Source organism: Tiliqua scincoides, chromosome 4 (genome assembly GCF_035046505.1).
Source record: "Tiliqua scincoides isolate rTilSci1 chromosome 4, rTilSci1.hap2, whole genome shotgun sequence".
Lineage (NCBI taxonomy): Eukaryota > Metazoa > Chordata > Lepidosauria > Squamata > Scincidae > Tiliqua > Tiliqua scincoides.
In genome coordinates this window covers 134,883,138-134,901,038 of record NC_089824.1, presented here as the reverse complement: position 1 = coordinate 134,901,038, position 17,901 = coordinate 134,883,138, and the positions used below count along the sequence as shown (strand labels likewise).

General features: G+C 44.7%; 1 protein-coding gene and 1 non-coding gene across 2 annotated transcripts; both read left to right on the top strand.

Moving 5' to 3' along the window:
- The first annotated feature begins 5,137 nt into the window (after positions 1–5,137).
- RPL5 (ribosomal protein L5) lies at positions 5,138–16,552 on the top strand. Its single transcript, XM_066625544.1, has 8 exons — positions 5,138–5,246; positions 7,133–7,202; positions 7,286–7,401; positions 10,017–10,151; positions 11,230–11,432; positions 12,268–12,445; positions 14,487–14,575; positions 16,388–16,552. The coding sequence occupies exons 1-8, from the start codon at positions 5,244–5,246 to the stop codon at positions 16,485–16,487; spliced, it is 894 nt and encodes a 297-aa protein (XP_066481641.1). The 5' UTR covers positions 5,138–5,243; the 3' UTR covers positions 16,488–16,552.
- Positions 12,042–12,137, top strand: LOC136650638 (small nucleolar RNA SNORD21). Its single transcript, XR_010794456.1, has one exon. It is a non-coding gene; the product is annotated as a small nucleolar RNA SNORD21 (small nucleolar RNA).
- Positions 16,553–17,901: the final 1,349 nt, after the last annotated feature.

Genomic DNA, 17,901 nt, shown 5'->3' with positions numbered 1-17,901 from the left:
GATGAGGGTGGGCAGGAGGAAGAGCCCAAGGGGGTTCTTACCTTCGAACTGGTTGGAGAAGCTCAGGGAAAAAGGAGGTGGGGAGTGGGGGGGGGGAAGGTTAATAGCAATCACGCTTCCCAACTGCATGGCTGCTGTGAACTCCGTTTTTACTTTGGAGGAGGTAGCCTCATTGAATGACCAGCACAAATGGGACTATTTCTGAGTAGAGTTGCAAAGGATTGGGTGATCCTGGTAAGCCTCGCAGCTGCTGCACTTGACCCTCCTCCCTCTTGCCACTTCTGCCCCTTCTCCCACGAAGTCCATCGCACCCCTCCTGCCCTGTTTACAGATGGGATGGGGACAGCAGGAGAGTGGTTAAAGAAAACTCTGGCACACATGCACCCCAGCAGCAGCTCCATATTTTTTCCATGGCATTGTGGCTTGCTTTTTAAAGGGAAAGTCTCATGACTCAAGTCTTTTTGAGTTGCGAAAATGCTCCAGGTGACTCGGAAAGTGCCCCTGATATGACTCATTTTCAAGTCAAGTCACGGAGCAGAGACTTATGACTAGACTCAAATCATACCATAGTCTTCCGAGACTAAAGGATGCCAACCTCCCACAACGAAATGGATACACAGAATGAGAAATTAACAGAGCACTGTGACCCAGATGGAAAGTGACTGCAAAAGAAAATGACACTGGAACAGAAGTATTTTTGGCTTATATCCGGAACATCAAGGATAAGATTGGGAGGATACTGGAGAAAGCCAACCTCAGACCCAACTATAGACCTACCAAAAAGATATCTCAGGTGTTGTGGCCCATGAAAAGTATAAGACCACCACACTCCACGGCTGGTATCTATCGTATTCCTTGCAAGTGCAGAAAAGTCTACATAGGGACCACAAATAGGAGCGTGATTGAAAGAATAAAGGATCATGAACACCACTGCTGCTTAGAACAGAATGAAAAATCAGCAGTTGCAGAGCATGCTGTGAACTGGTCACCAAATAAATTTTAATCAGACTCAGATTCTTTCCACAGCGCAATAACACCACACCAGAATCTGCAGAGAGGTCACTGAAATTCAAAAACATAAAAACAGTATCAACAAAAAAGAAGAGACTCTAAGCATAAGTAATGCCTGGCTTTCAGCACTTAAATACATTAGAATTAAAACTTTGAAGAGTTTTACTGCATAGCAATGATGAACAGGCAAAGAATGTTAGCATGCTTTTAACAGCTCAAGCAGAAACTGGCAGTTGGTGGCCAACTAAGGGCCCAATCCAATCCAACTTTTGAGCTCTGGTGTAGCTACAATGCAACCCCATGATAAGGGAACACATGTTCCCACACTTTGAGAAGGCCCCAATGACTGCCCTTCCACCACAGGATGCAGTGCACACCCCACTGGCACAATTGCACCAGCACGGGAAAATTGGATAGGATTGGGACCTAACTTGAGAGGATGCAAATTCTTTGTTACCCCTGAAGATACTTTCCACAGCTGAAAGTGAAACATCGGGACTAGATCCTACAATATACATTAATCCGTGGCTTAAAGACTTGAGAAACACTTCAAATGTTGTTTTTAAATGATGACATGTGCCTATCAATATGTGCATTGAAGCACTGTGCTATGGGGAAGAGCTCAATAAGCCTGTTAGGCATGACTGCGATTTCCTAGCTCACTGACAGGTTGAGGACTGGTATAGTACACCCCAGACGCAACAGCATGATAATGTTGGAGGTAAGACATGGATATAGCTTCATGACTGGTGGAAGTATAGCATTAATACCACTTCATGATTGGTTGAGGGACAGCATAGATGCTGCATTGTGATTTGCAGATGTGGTGCCCAAGCCATTGTGAGTCATAACAGTGCACAAAAAATGTCACAATAGTGCATGGAAAAAGTTGCTGTGGACTCTGCAGGAGGACTTGTTGCTGTTCTTGCTGGCTTGCTTGCCACAGACTGGTTCATGAGTTTGGATTGACACTGGCCATAGGATCTAACTGACTGGGACTGGATCATGCTACACGGTACCTGTAGTGATCTTGTTGGACAATAGATCGGCCTACCCATTCCTGTGAAAATGATAATCAGCACAAAGGTACTTTTTTTTGTATTTCAAGGGTCTGGCTTATGTTCAGATCAGTTGAAACACTGGATCTGACTGCTGCTCTTGTACTTATGCTAGAGGTCTTATTATTGATTTAGAGCCCAATCCTGAGCTCTTAGCGCCGGTCCACCACCAGCACTGAGTGTCACAAACATGCCATTAAGGCGCATCTGCAGCCCTCAGCACTGGTCCAGCACCGGTGCTAGCTCAGTGCCAGCTGGCGCTGGGCTAGCGCTGGTGGACTGTTGCTGTTCTGCTGCTCTGCTGTCACCCGAATTGCCAGGTGGCAGAGATGTAGGTGGGGGCATGGGGGAAGGCAGAGAGGAGGCATTCCAGGGCAGGGGGAGGCTGGGGAGGAAGCATGCCAGGGAGAGAGAGGGGCGGGAGGGAGGCAGGACGGGAGGAGCTCTGTTCCTCTGCATCCTGAGACTTTGCATTGGGCGGTGGCCCAACAAGGGTTGCCACAAAATTGAGTAGTCCCATTGCAGGGCTGCTTGCCTTACCTGGGGGAAGAGGACGAAAGTCCCCTTCCCCCAAGGAGCCACCAAGGTTGCCCTCTTGCATGCAGGATGCCGCAACAGCCGTTTCGGTTCCATAGCAGTTCTGGTGCAACTGGCAGCTCAGGATTGGGCTGCTAGGCTGCAATCCTATACACACTTCCCTGGGAGTAAGTCCAACTGAACACAATGGAACTTCTGAGTAGACAAGCATAGGCTCACAATGTTAATTATGTTGCTCCATGTATACTGACAAAGAGTAAAATTGATAGCATAGGCAAAAAAAAATGGGCTCCTGTCTGAGGAACTCACAGTCTAAAATATGAGATGAGGAAGCCATGTAATGGAGTAATAGAAGAATGCTGTACTTGGCCTATAGAGGCCTGACTTCAAATCTCCACCTAGCCATGTAACTAATTAAGGCCCAAATCCTAATCAACTTTCCAGCACTGATACAGCTGTGCCAACGGGGCATATGCTGCATCCTGCAGTTGGGTGGCACTCACGGAGGCCTCCTCAAGGCAAAGGAATGTTTGTTTCCTTATCTTTGAGCTGCACTGTCCTTAGTACTGAAAAAAGTTGGTTAGGTTGCGCCCTAAGTGGTCTTGAACAACTCACTATTTCTTAGCCTAATCTATCCCACAAAGTTGTTGTGCCATAAAACAGGACAACCCAGTGAATACTGCTTTAGCAACACAGCATGTTTATTATCTGACTGCTTGCAAACAAGCTGTTCTGCTGTTCTTTTAGCAGCAAACTAAGAGTTCAATCCTTTTAATGTTTACTCACAAGTTCCATTATGTTGAATGGGGTTTACTCCTAGGAAAAGTGTGCAAAATCCTAAATACACTTTCCTGGGAATAAGCCCTATAAAGGGATTTACTTTTGAATAGACATGCCTACTGTAAGAAACCTGCTCCCAACTTGGATCAACAGAATAACTCAAAAAGAAGAAGAGCAGTTCTTGTCTGTTTGGCCACTTGGAGCAGGTCCAGTCATCCTTGCAATAATATATTGTAAAGGCCATTCTGTGTCTCTTGGTACATTCCCAGATTGAGCCCTTTTCAAAGTGACTGGGAAGGCTGGGTATGCATATGCATCTTGAAAGATATTGTGAGGAGATAAGACATGGTGTCGGCAGTGGCCCTTTGCTTTGGTGACTCTGGGAAATATGGAGAAAAAGCCTGGGCTTTCAGCAGCTGTGTGCTGCACAGCTGCAGCCAGTAGGCACAACAAGGTCTTTAGGGATAAAAGTAGCACCTGGAGGTTGGCGAGACTGTGGGTAGTCAAAGGGGAGCTAGGGAAAAATACCAAACTGGCTGATGGACCAATGGACTGGCAGATGGACTAATGACTTGGCAGACTGACCAATGGACTGGCAGATGGACTAATGACTTGGCAGACTGACCAATGGAGTAATGACTTGGCAGACTGACCAATGGACTGTGGATGGCAGTTGCAGACCTACCATAAGGTCCAATTGGGCAAAAGCCCCAGGTGCAAGGTGCCAGGACCCCGCAGAAGCCTCTCTGAGGCTCCTGACGGGGAGGGGGGGCGGAAACTGTGCTTCCAGTTCCTGAAAGCACGGTTTGTAGCGTTGGGGAACCTGAGAGAGGCTTCCCTGACACAGTCCTGGGTCGCATGAGGCTCTGTAATCCTCAAGTGAGTGGGGTGTGTGTGTGGATTTTTGCATGGGGGGGTGGCGATAGCCTGCAGGGGGCGCCATTGCAGACCTTTTCCCTGGGAGTGGGGCTGGGGGAAGCTGCTGATGGTGGATGGACTAATGATTAGGCAGACTGACCAATGGATTGGCAGATGGACAATAAACTCATGGACTAGCTAGCTGGCTAATGGACTAACCAATTGCCTGACAAAATAGTGGAACCAAGACAGCTGGTGACTAGTGTGTGGCTGCCATGCCCAAGAGCTGCGGCTTGGAGAACTGGGAGGATGGAGCCTGCAGCCCCCAGGCAAGTCACCTACTAGTTTCCCTCTTGCTGGTGCTGGGCTGCAGTGGTGGCGGCTGTATGCTGCTAGAGTGAGCTGGGTCTGAGCCAGGGAAGCTGACTAAGCTCAAAGCAAGCACAAGTTCTCTGGAACAAGTTTGGAAAGGGCACCTGGCAAGACAGCATGCAGGATGCTGCTCTCACCCTGCTGGAGGCAAAAGGCAGGCTGCAGCTGCAGCTGCAACCTCTGGGCTGCTCCTTCTCTGTTCTCCAGGGCAGTGCAAATTCCCAGTGATGGAAACCGCACAGACGCCTTGGACTGCAGCTGCTTAGCATACAGGCGCCGCTAGCTGGCGCAGGCGGGCTTTCAGGGTCTGTCGCACGCGCAGCCGTGGGGAAGGAACGGCGAAGGCCCACGTGATGTTTCCAGTGCGCGCGAGCGCAGGGAGGGGGACACAGAGAGAGAGAGAGAGAGAGAGAGAGAGAGACGCAGGGCCGTTTCGCCTCCGCACCTCCAGGGGGCAGCGTTCGCTTTCTGCGCGGCCGCTCTAGCCGCGAGCGGCTCCGCCTTGTCTGCCGAGAGTACGTGTTGCGCCTGCGCAGAGGAGTCGCTCTTTTCCCCCAGCGTTCCGGGCTACAGACGTCTCGCTGAGCGGCCCTCGGCCTAAGGCGAAAGGGGACCGAAGCGAGAACCATGGTCAGTGCCGCTCCCATATGGGTCCAGATGGGAAGGGGGGAGCCTGCTCGGCGTCCTCGGCGGCAGGCCGCGTCCTGCGTGCCCTCTGTGGGTCGGATGGATGCGGATGGGGAAGCGCCGGGCCTAGCTGCGGAAGCGAGTTCCAGCGTGGCCTGATGGCTGCCCCTCCTCCCCAGGCCTCTGCTGCTGAAGGGGCTGCGGCGCTGCCTGCTGGGGTTCTGGCCCCCCCCCCCCCAGCCTGCCTCCTGGGCCTGGCTCTGAGGCCTCCCCTGCACTTGCCTTCCCCCTTTTCAGGGACAGAGTGTGGCTCCTCCTGAGGCCCTTGCAGCACCTCTCCCAGTATGGTTCCAGTCCCCCCAGTATAGTGCCCTTCCTAAACCTCAGGGCCTTTGACAGCAGGCGTGGCAGGAGTCTTAAAGCTTGAGTGTTGGAAAGGCTTTTCCTTGGTGTGTGCAGAAGGTGTGCACCCTGGTTAGTGGCCAGGGCTGGGTTCGCTCCACAGGGATCGTGGGGATGGGTGGCTTAGCTTCACTAGAAGTGGTTCCCAACCCGGGGTGCATATACCCCAGGGGTACTCGACAGGAGCTTTAGGGGTGCTACGTTATGCACTACAACAGTTGTTCTCAACTTGGGGCGCGTATACCCCCCAAGTACTCGGCAGGTCATTTAGGGGTACTGAATTATGCACTAGAACAGTGGTTCCCAACTTGGGGCGCGTATACCCCCAGAGGTACTCAACAGGACCTTTAGGGGTACCAAATTATGCACCCAAGCAGTGGTTCCCAACTTGGGGTACATATGCCCCCAGGGGTACTCGGCAGGACTTTTAGGGTTACTAAAGGTACTAAATTATATATAGAAAGTAAAAAGTAAACAACCAGAGGGGTGGAATGTTTTCAAACATTTTATCCTAAGAAGCAAAAGAGTTGCTATGGTTCTTTGTATTTCATCAGGCAAAACCAGGTTTGCCCCATGTGGGAAGGACCTGTGATGTAGATTTCTTGTGTGACTGGCCTGTAGTCTTGGCTTGCTGCAGCCTAGGAATAAATGAAACACAACTAAGCAATGTCAAGAGAAACATTTGTGCATGAAAGTTGTTCATTGGATGGTGACTAATTGAGGATGGGGTGACACTTGGAAGCTACAACTATTTTTTTTTCTTAGTAGAAGGGGGAAAGGATGTAATGCTTTTCAGAAGCAAAAATGTGGTGATGGGGAAAATTGTGATTGCAAACAATTTTCCATCTTTTTGTGAGTGGTCAGCATCATTCTTGAGCCGTGGACAGCCTTGACCTCTGTTGACTTCTATAGGCTTCCTGTCAACTAGATATTGAGTTTATTCATGCATGTCATCCTTCTGGGTCACAAGCAGGACATGAAGACAACAGTCCACTCCTGCCACTGCTCCCATGCAACTTGTATTTGGAGGATGCTGCCTCTGAACTGGGAGGTAGTATGTAACTCTCATGACTCTTAGACTTTGGCAGATCTGTCTTCCCTCAGTTTCTCTAAGCTAAGGGGTAGTTATGGATTGTGGAAGTTTTATATTTTCATTAGGAAAAACATACTGTATTCATTAGGAAAAACATACTGTAATGTGAGTTGCAGAACAAAACCTTCCATCTTTCCTTTTGTTGGATTCTAAAACCTGAGCATCTTTGTTCCTCCTGCCTTCCTGTGTATAAGATGTTGAGGAAAAAACTTCTAATTCACAGAGTGCTGCCGGATGAGACTCGAGGCCTGTCTCATCCAGCATCCTGATTCCCAAAGCAGAGAGCCAGGTGCCTGTGGGATTTTACAAATGGGAGAACGGCATTGCGCCCTTCATTGCTCCCCTGCAAGTGATATTTAGTAATGCTAATACGTCTGTGTTCCGTTTGTTGAAGGGGTTCGTGAAAGTGGTGAAGAATAAGGCCTACTTCAAGAGGTATCAAGTGAAATTCAGAAGAAGGAGAGGTAGGTTCACTTTACGAGTGCTCAGTAAATTAAATGGACAAGGAACTGTACCAGCAATTCCTAAAGCACACCTTCTCTTTCAGAGGGCAAGACTGATTATTATGCTCGTAAGCGTTTGGTGATTCAAGATAAAAACAAGTACAACACCCCTAAATACAGGATGATTGTACGTGTCACCAACAGAGATATTATATGCCAGGTAAGTTCACCATTTCATCCTTGACTATGCTGCGAAGGACCACTTTTTAAGTTTCCTGTACAGAAATTCTTTGTAATATGTGAATCAATCCTTGTGAAAGAACTGCTTGTAGGGGAGAAATAGTGTAAGTTTCCTTCAACTTCCACTTGAGGTTTGGGCAAAAAACACCTTTCTTAACTTCTGTTTATAGAATATTCTGCTTCATTGAAATAGTTCTTTCTTGGGTAGTGAAGCAGAATTGACTTTGTCATGGGGTTGAAAAGGATTTAAAGTTTTTGTTTTTGGAAAAAAGCAGTCGAGGTATGCTTTCTTCAAAAATAAAGCTTTTTAAATCCTTTGTTAACAAGTTCAAAAGTAAAATTTTACAAATATTTGTATCGTTTGGAGTTCTTTGCCAGGCATAGCTGTTCAGAGCAAAAAAGAAAAAATTGGATTCTGTGTTGCAGTGCAAAAAAACTTGGATATTTTTCTTCTTCTTTGAAACCTATCTGGGCGATGGTTTACATTGTAGACCAGGGGTGTCCAAAGTTTTTGGTAGGAGGGCCACATCATCTCTCTTACACTGTGCAGGGGGAAAAAAAAGAATTTACATTTAAAATTTGAATAAATTTACATAAGTTTACATAAATGAATATATTAAAGATGAACTTACATGAATGAATGTTGGCATCCTTCAGTCTCCGAAGACTATGGTATTGCGCTCTGAGTGGTGGTTCTGGAAAAGAGTGTTCTCTCCAGTGTGCAAAACCTGGGTAAAGTAGATATGGAGGATAGACTGTTACCCATGCAGCAAATCCCCCCTCTCCACGATGCTGAAATGGTCCAATGGAAAGACAGAGGCCAGTACGGTTGGTTCCAGCGGTGTCGCAGGAGTTCCCAGAATGTGACTGTGTTCAGCCATGAACTGCCTCAGGGACTCTGGCTCCAGGTTTTGCCTCGAGGTTGACTCCTGAAGCCTTTTCCATAACTGGATGTAGCCACAAGGAAGTGGAGGTTTGGGATCAGAGTTTTTCTTCTCTCAGATGAGCTGCCTTCCCACGCTAACGAGTTCCATCTACCCAATGAATGAATGAAGGTCTTGCAGTAGCTCAAGGCCTATAAAAGACCAAGCACAAAGCAAGGCTGGCCTTTCCTTTGCTGCCGCTACTACATCACAGACATGAAACAGCAAGCAGTGGAGGGAGCCCTCATCCCACAGCTCACGCGAGAGGTCAAACAGTTGCCCTCACACTGAGAGCAGTTGTGTTGGGCCAGTGTGGGCTCCAATAAATCTCCGGAGGGCCAGAGGCTCATTGGAGACTCCCTGAGGGCCGCATTGAGAGACCTCAAGGGCCACAAGTGACCCCAGAGCCGGGGTTTGGGCATCCCTGTTGTAGACTGGTAAAGCTGTTTCTTTGAACCTGTTTTCTACTGCTTATTTTCTCTGGTGTTCAGACAATCACCTTTCTTAAGACAAGTCACTGGAGTTCTTGCTGTGCAGTTTCCTGGTGGGTTTGAAAATTGTCTACATAGTTTTCACCAAGGGAAAAAAGAACTACCAGTGTGTGGAAAATTCCAAGAGTAGAGTTGAAAGTAATATCAAAAATCTTACTACAATACCGTCTACTGCTGTATTCTAAAAATGTTTTCCCTTGTTCTTCTCACCATCCCTGCTCCATGTGACAGTAAACCCTAAAGCAAGTGACAGACTGAACTGCAAATCAAGACTTCCCCAGTTTGTATTTTGCCTCTTCCATGAATTCATTAGATCACCTTAGACAAGCCACTCCCTCAGCTTCCCAATTGTGATATGAGGGTAATAAAACTTACTATTTAGGATTGTTATAAGGACAGCATTGTAGGAAGTGCATACTCAAAAAGTACTAAACAAATATGAAGTATCTCATGCTGTTCTGTGTATTATACTATTGTAAAAGCTACTTTCGAGGCCGTAATCCAGAAAGTTAGGAGTAGCATTATGGCAAGTTTATACTGCCCATATAAATTGGTTCGTACCTGTTCTCACTGGTGCCACAAAATAAGCAGTAGGAACTGTCACTTTGCAAAGGAGCAAGTAATCACTAACACAGTTCTTGGTATCCTTCTCAAATGAGAACTCTGATGGGGCTGGTTTGAATGACGTGTGACCTGTGCAATGAGGATATGCTCCCTGGTCACCTTTGCGGTGCACCTTTTGGGTTTGTCTAATTGCTGGAGTGGGGGAGGACAACTCAGCCTACCTTCAATTAAGCGAGAAGGGCTGTGATGTAAAGATGTATGTGTCTTTAACCATACTGCGAGGAGCACAGCCCAGATACATGCATCTTAAATTGTGTAGGTATCCTGCAGAGTTCAGTAGAAATTGACGTAAATATTAGTGGATTATGTTTTAAGCTTGTGAAATTTGATGTTTCCTCATCTACAGGTGTCTTGGTCTTTATAGATTACTGAGGTTACTTGATCACTTGATTACACTTTCTTTCCTAGTTCAGAGTTAACAGGCTATTAACAAAGTATATTAAGAGATTATTTGTTGTGCAGGACTGTTGGCCTTAATAGGACTCCTTGTTTAGAAAGTATTGTGTGAATTTTGCAATGGATCGGTTTGAGCCCACTAACTCTGCTTTTGTCATCAGATTGCATATGCCAGAATTGAAGGCGACATGATCGTCTGTGCTGCGTATGCTCATGAGCTGCCAAAGTATGGTGTAAAAGTAGGCTTGACCAACTATGCTGCTGCCTATTGCACGGGCCTGCTGCTGGCCCGCAGGGTATGTATATGTCGAGAGTTCCGATGAATTCGAGCCTTCCCTGTTATTTGATGTACATTAAGAGGCGTGACTGAAGACCAGCAAACCATTTGAAATTGGAGATTTTGTAAATCTGCCACTTACCCAAGAATGAATTTGCAAATTAGCAGCGATTCCTTCTTATGTTTAAAGTCCCCCAAAAGCACACACAGTGCGAGTTCTGAGAACTTTAAAGGCGTGTGTGTGTTTTGTTGTATTTAAGTTTCATTCAACTTCAAAATAGTTCAAGTGCAACTTAACCAAACAAAAAATGAACGTTGGAATGGAGAAGAGGGGAGGAATGCATAACAACTCATTTGGAGACTTGTGTTCCTGTCAGTTCAATGTATTAACTTCCAGCTATCCTGAGTGTGTGGAAAAATGTAAAATCACTGCTCCTATGGAGTTCTTACAGCACTCACAGGGAATTTCTTTAGTAGGAGACTCCCATTTTTCCAGGGTCCTCTTCCTATTTTCTGTCATTGCCCTGTAAAGTATTTGCATCTCATATGGTTGAGGGGGCTTGTAACAGATTCTGCTTCTGTAGTTCTCTGTGCTTGTGTTAGAATGGATTAAGCTTATTTGGGAATAAGGGAGTTTTGAGGCTCTATGGGGCATTCCTTGTGCTCGTTCAAGATCTCCTGGCCTGGCCAAGAGCCACAGGAAAGGGCCTGACAAGTCTGGAAAAACACAGATGACATGGTGCCCTAGACTTCTAAGAGCACACTCCTAGTGCATGTCTGCTCAGGAATAAACCCCATTGAATTCAATGGGGTTTACTCTTTTATATGAATGCTTAGGATTGCAGCTTAAAATGCTTATCTGATAAGTTTTTCCATCCCTGAATAGAACCGATTCCTAAAAGATTGTCATTACTGGTAAATTTTATTCTTCCTCTGATTTTAAAGGGTTAAAATGTGTGTCCCATCATGTTGGTCCTCCAAGTTGACCACCTGTTTCTGATGCACTGTGGAAAGTGTTAATGGCAGGCCTTCTGTGTGGTTCTTGCTTGAACTCTCAGATGTGTCAGGAAAATTCATGCAGATTGTTTCTGTTGCAGCTTCTGAACAAATTTGGCCTTGATAAGACCTACGAAGGCCAAGTTGAAGTGACTGGAGATGAATATAATGTGGAAAGTGTGGATGGACAGCCTGGTGCCTTTACATGCTATCTGGATGCAGGCCTTGCTCGAACTACTACTGGGAACAAGGTCTTCGGTGCTCTGAAAGGAGCTGTGGATGGTGGTCTATCAATCCCTCACAGGTAATATTGTTTCCTTGAGTGAATACTGTAGTTCAATCACCTTTTTGATGCAAGGAAGTTTCCGCTTACTCTTGGCGATTTTTAAACCATCCTTCAGAGCAGGGCTGTTATGGTACTAAATTGCAAAATAGAGCAGTGTATCAGACCCCATTAAAAGCAGAACATTGGAGCATACAAAGCAACATCTCTGAAGAGAATCTTAATGGTTGGGCAGCCTCATGTGTGGTCAGGCAGTCCTTTTAATTGGTCATGCCTGAGGATGTATGCAAGATGTTCATTTCTTGCACTTGACCAAAAGAGTTTGTAGGAGCAGGTTCAGTACAAGACTGCAATTTGTAGATCAGACCGTATTCCTGTGCTCTCATGGGGAACTAGGAGCTCCCTTGTTGTCCCCTCCCTCTCAAGAACTCGTTGCCTGAACCAGATGTTCCATATAAACATTTGATCTCATGAGCAGGACATCAGTGCAGTCATGCATCACTTTGACTAAAACAGAAGTTTTCCAAGCGTTAACCACAGTATAAACTGTGGTGTCCTCCTTACTGTTTCACAACTATGAACTCTATAGCTCTCCAGTAGCTCACCTTTTCTTTTTGCCTACAGTTGGCCACTGTGTGATGATATCCCACTGACTGAGCATTCTGTAGTTGGTCCTTGCCATGCGCATGATTGATGTCAGTGTTTCAAGACGGGACTGATAGTGGCTGAGGCTCTTGACTTCTGCTGTGTTTTCTTTTTTCAAGTTATGTGAAGAACCCATTCTTCTCAGTGCCTTTCCAAATCTTACCAAAGTTTTTGCAAAAGTGTATCTGATGCTCAATTCCTTATTTCACAGTACCAAGCGCTTCCCGGGTTATGACTCAGAGAGCAAAGAATTTAATGCAGAGGTTCACCGCAAACACATCATGGGCCAGAACGTTGCAGATTACATGCGTTATTTGATGGAGGAAGATGAAGATGCTTACAAAAAACAGTTCTCCCAGTACATAAAGAACAACGTGACGCCTGACATGGTAAGATGCTTATTGCAAATGAATTGTAAGCAGTGTTGAAAGCATGCCGTGCTCAGAACTGATAAATGAATAATCTGTGACCCATTCAGAACTCAGACCTGGTATCTGCTGGAACTCTTGCATGTCCCTCAGTGCAGCCTGTTAAGTAAGCAGAGGCTCAATACAGGAAATTGTGTGCATTTCCAGCTTGCAAATACCCTCACTTGTAACCAGTTTGCTGATTGCTTGTAAATTCTTTAGGGCAGTGCTTCCCAAACTGATTTTGCAAGCTGGTTTTTGGTGGGTTGTGAAGTTTTTGAGACATTAAAAAACTTTTTAAGCACCCTTGCCTGATTTGCAGAAGAAAATCATTAACTGGTATGAAGTAACCATCATACCCCCAAATTAAAATTTCACAGTTTCTGATTTTCTCTAGTAATTGGCATGCCGTAGATCAGGGGTGCCCAAACCCTGGCCTGTGGGCCACTTGCAGCCCGCTGCAGGTCCCCGTCCAGCCCCCAGGGGGTCCCCCATCTTCAGTGTGCACTTGGCCCTCACCCCAGCCTGCGCTGGCCCGCCGTGTGAGCTCCGAGCCTTGCTTTCCCTCGCTGCTGCTGAGCTCAGTGGCAGCGAAGAAAAGACAGGCTCAGCACATGTGCAGGGCCTTTTATAGTAGGAAGGTAACATGAGACTTGTAGGTCTCACGTTACTTCCCACTATAAAAGACCCTGCGCGCTTGCCGCCTGCCGTAGATCATATGTGAACCCAGTTTCAGCCTTTTGTTTGAACTGGAAGTCCCTAACTGCACTTCATGCTCTCCAGGTTAGCCTTCTGGGCACCCTGGAATGACTGTAAAGGTTTGGGGGAATAGTCCTTGAATGCATTTCCAGGGAGAGTCTAGCAAATAACTGCATACACATGCTATATGTGAGTTGTCTAACAGCCGCAGAAGCACAAAACCCGATTATTATTAATAGTGTAGTATTAATACAATATTTTTTCTAGAGCTCTTTTTTGGTCTGGTGGGTTGTGATTGTCATTTTTTAAAGTGGGTCCCAGTGCTAAAAAATTTGGGAAATACTGCTTTAGGGTGTACTTGTAACAGATAAATAGTTCTTAGGAGATATGCTAGCAATCCTTTTTCTGCCTTTCCTACTTGATAAAAAAAGAGTCCCTATTTGGAAAGAGGGAATTCTGGATGATTGGGGAGCAGGGGTGGGGAAGGTATTACAAATTCAGAGAGTTCTAACACTTCTCACCATTTGTATTGTACTCAAGAGAATTGGAATTAGTTCATCCTTGCAGGTAATCAGTGGGCCAAGACAAACAGCTCCTGATAGTATAATGCACACGTTCCAGTGGGTGAATGAGCTGGCACTTTTGTTGATCTGCAAGGTTGCTTAACACAGCCAAATGCTGTGATTAATGATCTCTCATTGATAGTATTTCAGATTTCGTGCTTCAAGAAAAGTATGTTTATAGCTATGTGATTTTTTTTTTCTTCAGTCTGGAGTTCCAGAAGTCTTATGCAAATGTTTGTTGCCACAATTCATACATAGATTACTTGTTCTTGTTCTCTGTAACATGTAGATGGAGAAATTGGTAATTTAGTAAATTCACATTATGGGAATAAGTACACAGACAAATTGGTAACCAACAGGTACAGCTTTGCCATTTAAGTGATTTCTATTCTGCTCCTCCAAATATTGTTTTCAAAGCTGCATTATAATACAGTAAAATGCAAAATAAGAACAAAATGTAAAGTGCAATAATTGTAAAAAATAATAAACGGTGCAATGAAAAGCATTTAAAATATGAAATACAACCACATGACCAAAAGCAACTAAGAAGAGGAGGCAAGATGAAAAAAGAAACCCATTTTAGATGAGTTACATATAGAAAAACTGTTTTAAGTTGTTGACTTGAGTCCTTTTGTACATTATATGTATGCCCATAAAGGTTTCTATCTATTAAACTAAACGTGCTATTACTGAAAATAAAACTCTTGTTCCCAAAATAAATTTGTAAATACATGTGAAATGACTAAATATATTTATTTCAGATGGAAGAAATGTATAAAAAAGCGCATGCTGGAATACGTGAAAATCCAGTCCATGAAAAGAAACCCAAGAGGGAAGTCAAAAAGAAGAGGTGAGAGATCCTTTGTTTTTTTCCCCCTATAAAATGGGATTCCTTGAGGAGTAAAGCCTTTGGGTTACATCCATACTAGTAAGAATGTCTTGCTCTTCTTATGTCGTAGCCCTGTAAAACTTCACAAGTGATGGTTCATCCACAGGCTGATCACGCTAGTACCTCAAAAGGGTCATACATGTGGCTTGTTTATCAAGATTGTGATGAGCAGAAACGTTTTCAATGACCTATTTAAGAAGCATCAGTCCCATTCTTTCAAAAGTCACTGAAGTTCTGGTTTGTTTCATGGGCTGAGAGGCTAGCTTTTAACTTTATCAATTACCTGTGGTTCTTGGTATAATGAAAGTTCAATTTTCTGCTGTGCGGATAAACATTTGAATGATCCTGCTCTTCAGGCTCTCAGTGGTCTCTCATCCAAAGAGCTGATAGGGGTTCATAACTAATACGTTCAACAATATTCTAGCATCTAGAACTTTCAGGCTATTCACTAGGTCCAGCTATACAGGGGGGATCTTGTTATCCACGGGGGTTCTGTTCCTGGAACCCCCACAGATGTTCATATCTGTGGATTTGGACACCCCCAAACCCAGCCAGAGCTGCGCTTCAGCCAGGTCCAAAGGTTGATCTGCATGACTTCCCAGGGCCTTGGAGTGCCTTAAGAGCATAAAAATGTCACTGCTGGTTTCCCTGAGAAACTGGAAGTTGCTTTTTTCCTGAAATGGGCATTCTGAGGGTCTGGGAGACCTTGTGCAGTCTCCTTGGCCCTCAGAACATGTTCTGTACCTTACCAGAGCAGAGGTCTGGTTTGGAGAGTCCAGGTGGCTCCAAAGCCACAGGTTCCAAATTGGCAGATATAGAGGGCCTACTGTACTAATGACTATAGGGGGCTCCCGTGTCCACGGATACCATATCCGCTGTTTCAGTTAACTGTGGGTTGGGTCTGTGCCCCCCATGCGCGACACCTACACATACTCCTCTGGAGGCGAGGGAAGCTGTACCACTTGCTTCCAGGGAGCCTTCTGAGCCCAGCAGAGGCCACACACATCTGCCCTTGGCCTCTGCCAGGCTCAGAATGACTGTTAGAGGTCAAAAAATGCTACTTCCAGAGCGTGGCAGGGAATTCCCTGATGTCCACTGTTTCAATTATTTGGGGGTTCTGGAATGGAACCCCTGCGAATACTAGGGCATGCCTGTATCTACTTGGTGGATGTAGGTTTTGACACAGGGAGAGAAGGTGTTTTGGAACAGACTCATTACTTGGAATTTCACTTCAAATCAACTAGTTTAAGCAATGAAGTTTTGGCTGATGGGATGTGCTCCTCTCCTTGAAGCTAAACTACTCGTCTTTCTTAAATGGCTTAGGTTGCTCCTGGTGACAACATTTCAAATGGATGGGCAACAGGCTTCATACCTGTGTGTGGCTGCCCAGTAAGAATAGTAGCTTGGACATAAAAGAAGCAATAGGAAATGCTTTTGCACAATTGCATATGTCATCTCTCTTCCTTTCTGTGTTAAAACTTGAATTTGTAGACAGGGGAGAGACGTGTCAGGTCTGTGTCTGCTCTTGTACCCAGTGGCAAAACTACATGTAAACCGAAGAGGCCATTTTCCTTAGTAAAAGTGAGATTGGACCTGTTAAAGTAGACAAAGTTAGTGGTATCGCTCACTTACATAGGGTGGCACTATGGTATTTACCAGGTTGCATTGTGAGATTGTTGGGTGTTTAGTGTGCCACTTGTTTCATTTTTAAAGTTGACTGAAAAGCATGGATGTGATGTATATCCACCTCAATAACAGACTTTTTTTGTGCAGGTGGAACCGTCCCAAGTTGTCCCTTGCCCAGAAGAAAGATCGTGTGGCTCAAAAGAAGGCCAGCTTCCTCCGGGCCCAGGAACATGCAGCTGATAGTTAAGATGGCTTCCATAATTTTCTGTGAAGATTTTGGAAAACACAATAAATTTATTACATCATATATAATTTTTTTTGAATTGTTGGATGCTTCCCCCCCTTTATATGAAAAGTTATGGATAAGAAGATGGAGTTAGTGACACACTAACAATTCTCCCTGTGGATACACTTTTTACAAACCTAAATGTAAAAGATTTGGTATGTCAGTAAAATATGGGGAGTGCTAGAACTTTTGACTGTGCACCATTAATCTGTCAGGAAGGTTGCATGGAGTTTGATATATAATCAGTTGTAAGTGTGTAAGAGAATTTTGGCAAATGACTTCTATGCAGGCTTGTTAAGGCATTTTACTTTCTATAAGCAAAGCAAAGGTTCCTTTTGTATTACAAAGCACTTGTAAGCAAGAACCAATATGCAAAAAGAAAATGAACAGAAGTATAACTCCCATAGCTTTTTTAAATGCTTTTTGGTGTAAGCATAGCCTGTCTACACTTTTCATGTATCTGTTTTGAGTGTAATAAGTAGCATCAGAGTTCTTGTACATCTGCTCCGGGCCCATGCATTTTCATGGAAAATTGGAAGTTTTGAGGAGGAAAACAATGATAGGACTTCTGATTCACTGCCAGAAATACTTTCATATATTGTCTGTCCAAATTCTTTACCATCACAGCTGTTCTTCACACTTATATCCCATCTTTTGATCAAAAGAATTCCTGATATGACTCTTGTTGATGGTTCAGTTACTGAGCCCTTAAGCTGTTTTCTAAAATTCAAACAAATACCATTTAAGATAGCAAAAAAAAAAAAAATTTATTGGGAAGATAGAAAACTAGAAACACAAACATGCTAACCCCTAAAACATCCACCTAACTCTTAGAAAGGAGAGCAGTACTTGACACAGTGCTTAAGAAGAGACCTGAGAAATTGGGAGAATGTGAGTACAAATATACTTGCCCCAGCATGGTTAGAACTTTGTGATTTAGGAGTAAGTAGAGATGGATGGTTCTATAGTGGCCTCATTGGTGAAATATTCTTCCCAGTAATTGTGTGTGTACACATGTTTGAATTTTAGAAATTCAAGGGCTACCAGCCCTTGGGAACTAAGGGCTTGGTAACTAAGTGAACATTTGTATAGTATGAGGCTACAAATTACAGAAGTCATCCTGAGTAACTTGACATGGGCAAATAAGCACTGTGGAAGAATCTCTGCTTTCTTGGGCATTTGCTTTGACATTCAACCACCAACATTTAAGTGTCTTACTGGTAGGAATTGACTAATCCATGACTAGATTTAGTCACATGCATATTCTTTGGAGTCCTAATGGGTATGAAAGTCACTAATACTGTAAACATGTTGACCACAGTTAAGATGATGGAAACAGTGTTGCCAACAGGTGAAGTGAAAAGCAGAGGCTGTT

What these genes read in the sequence shown, in the direction of transcription:
- RPL5 (XM_066625544.1), top strand. An exon ending in GAAATTCAGAAGAAGGAGAG is followed by an intron (nt 7,203 to 7,285) that starts GTAGGTTCACTT and finishes CTTCTCTTTCAG; the next exon opens with AGGGCAAGACTGATTATTAT. An exon ending in ACAACGTGACGCCTGACATG is followed by an intron (nt 12,446 to 14,486) that starts GTAAGATGCTTA and finishes TATTTATTTCAG; the next exon opens with ATGGAAGAAATGTATAAAAA.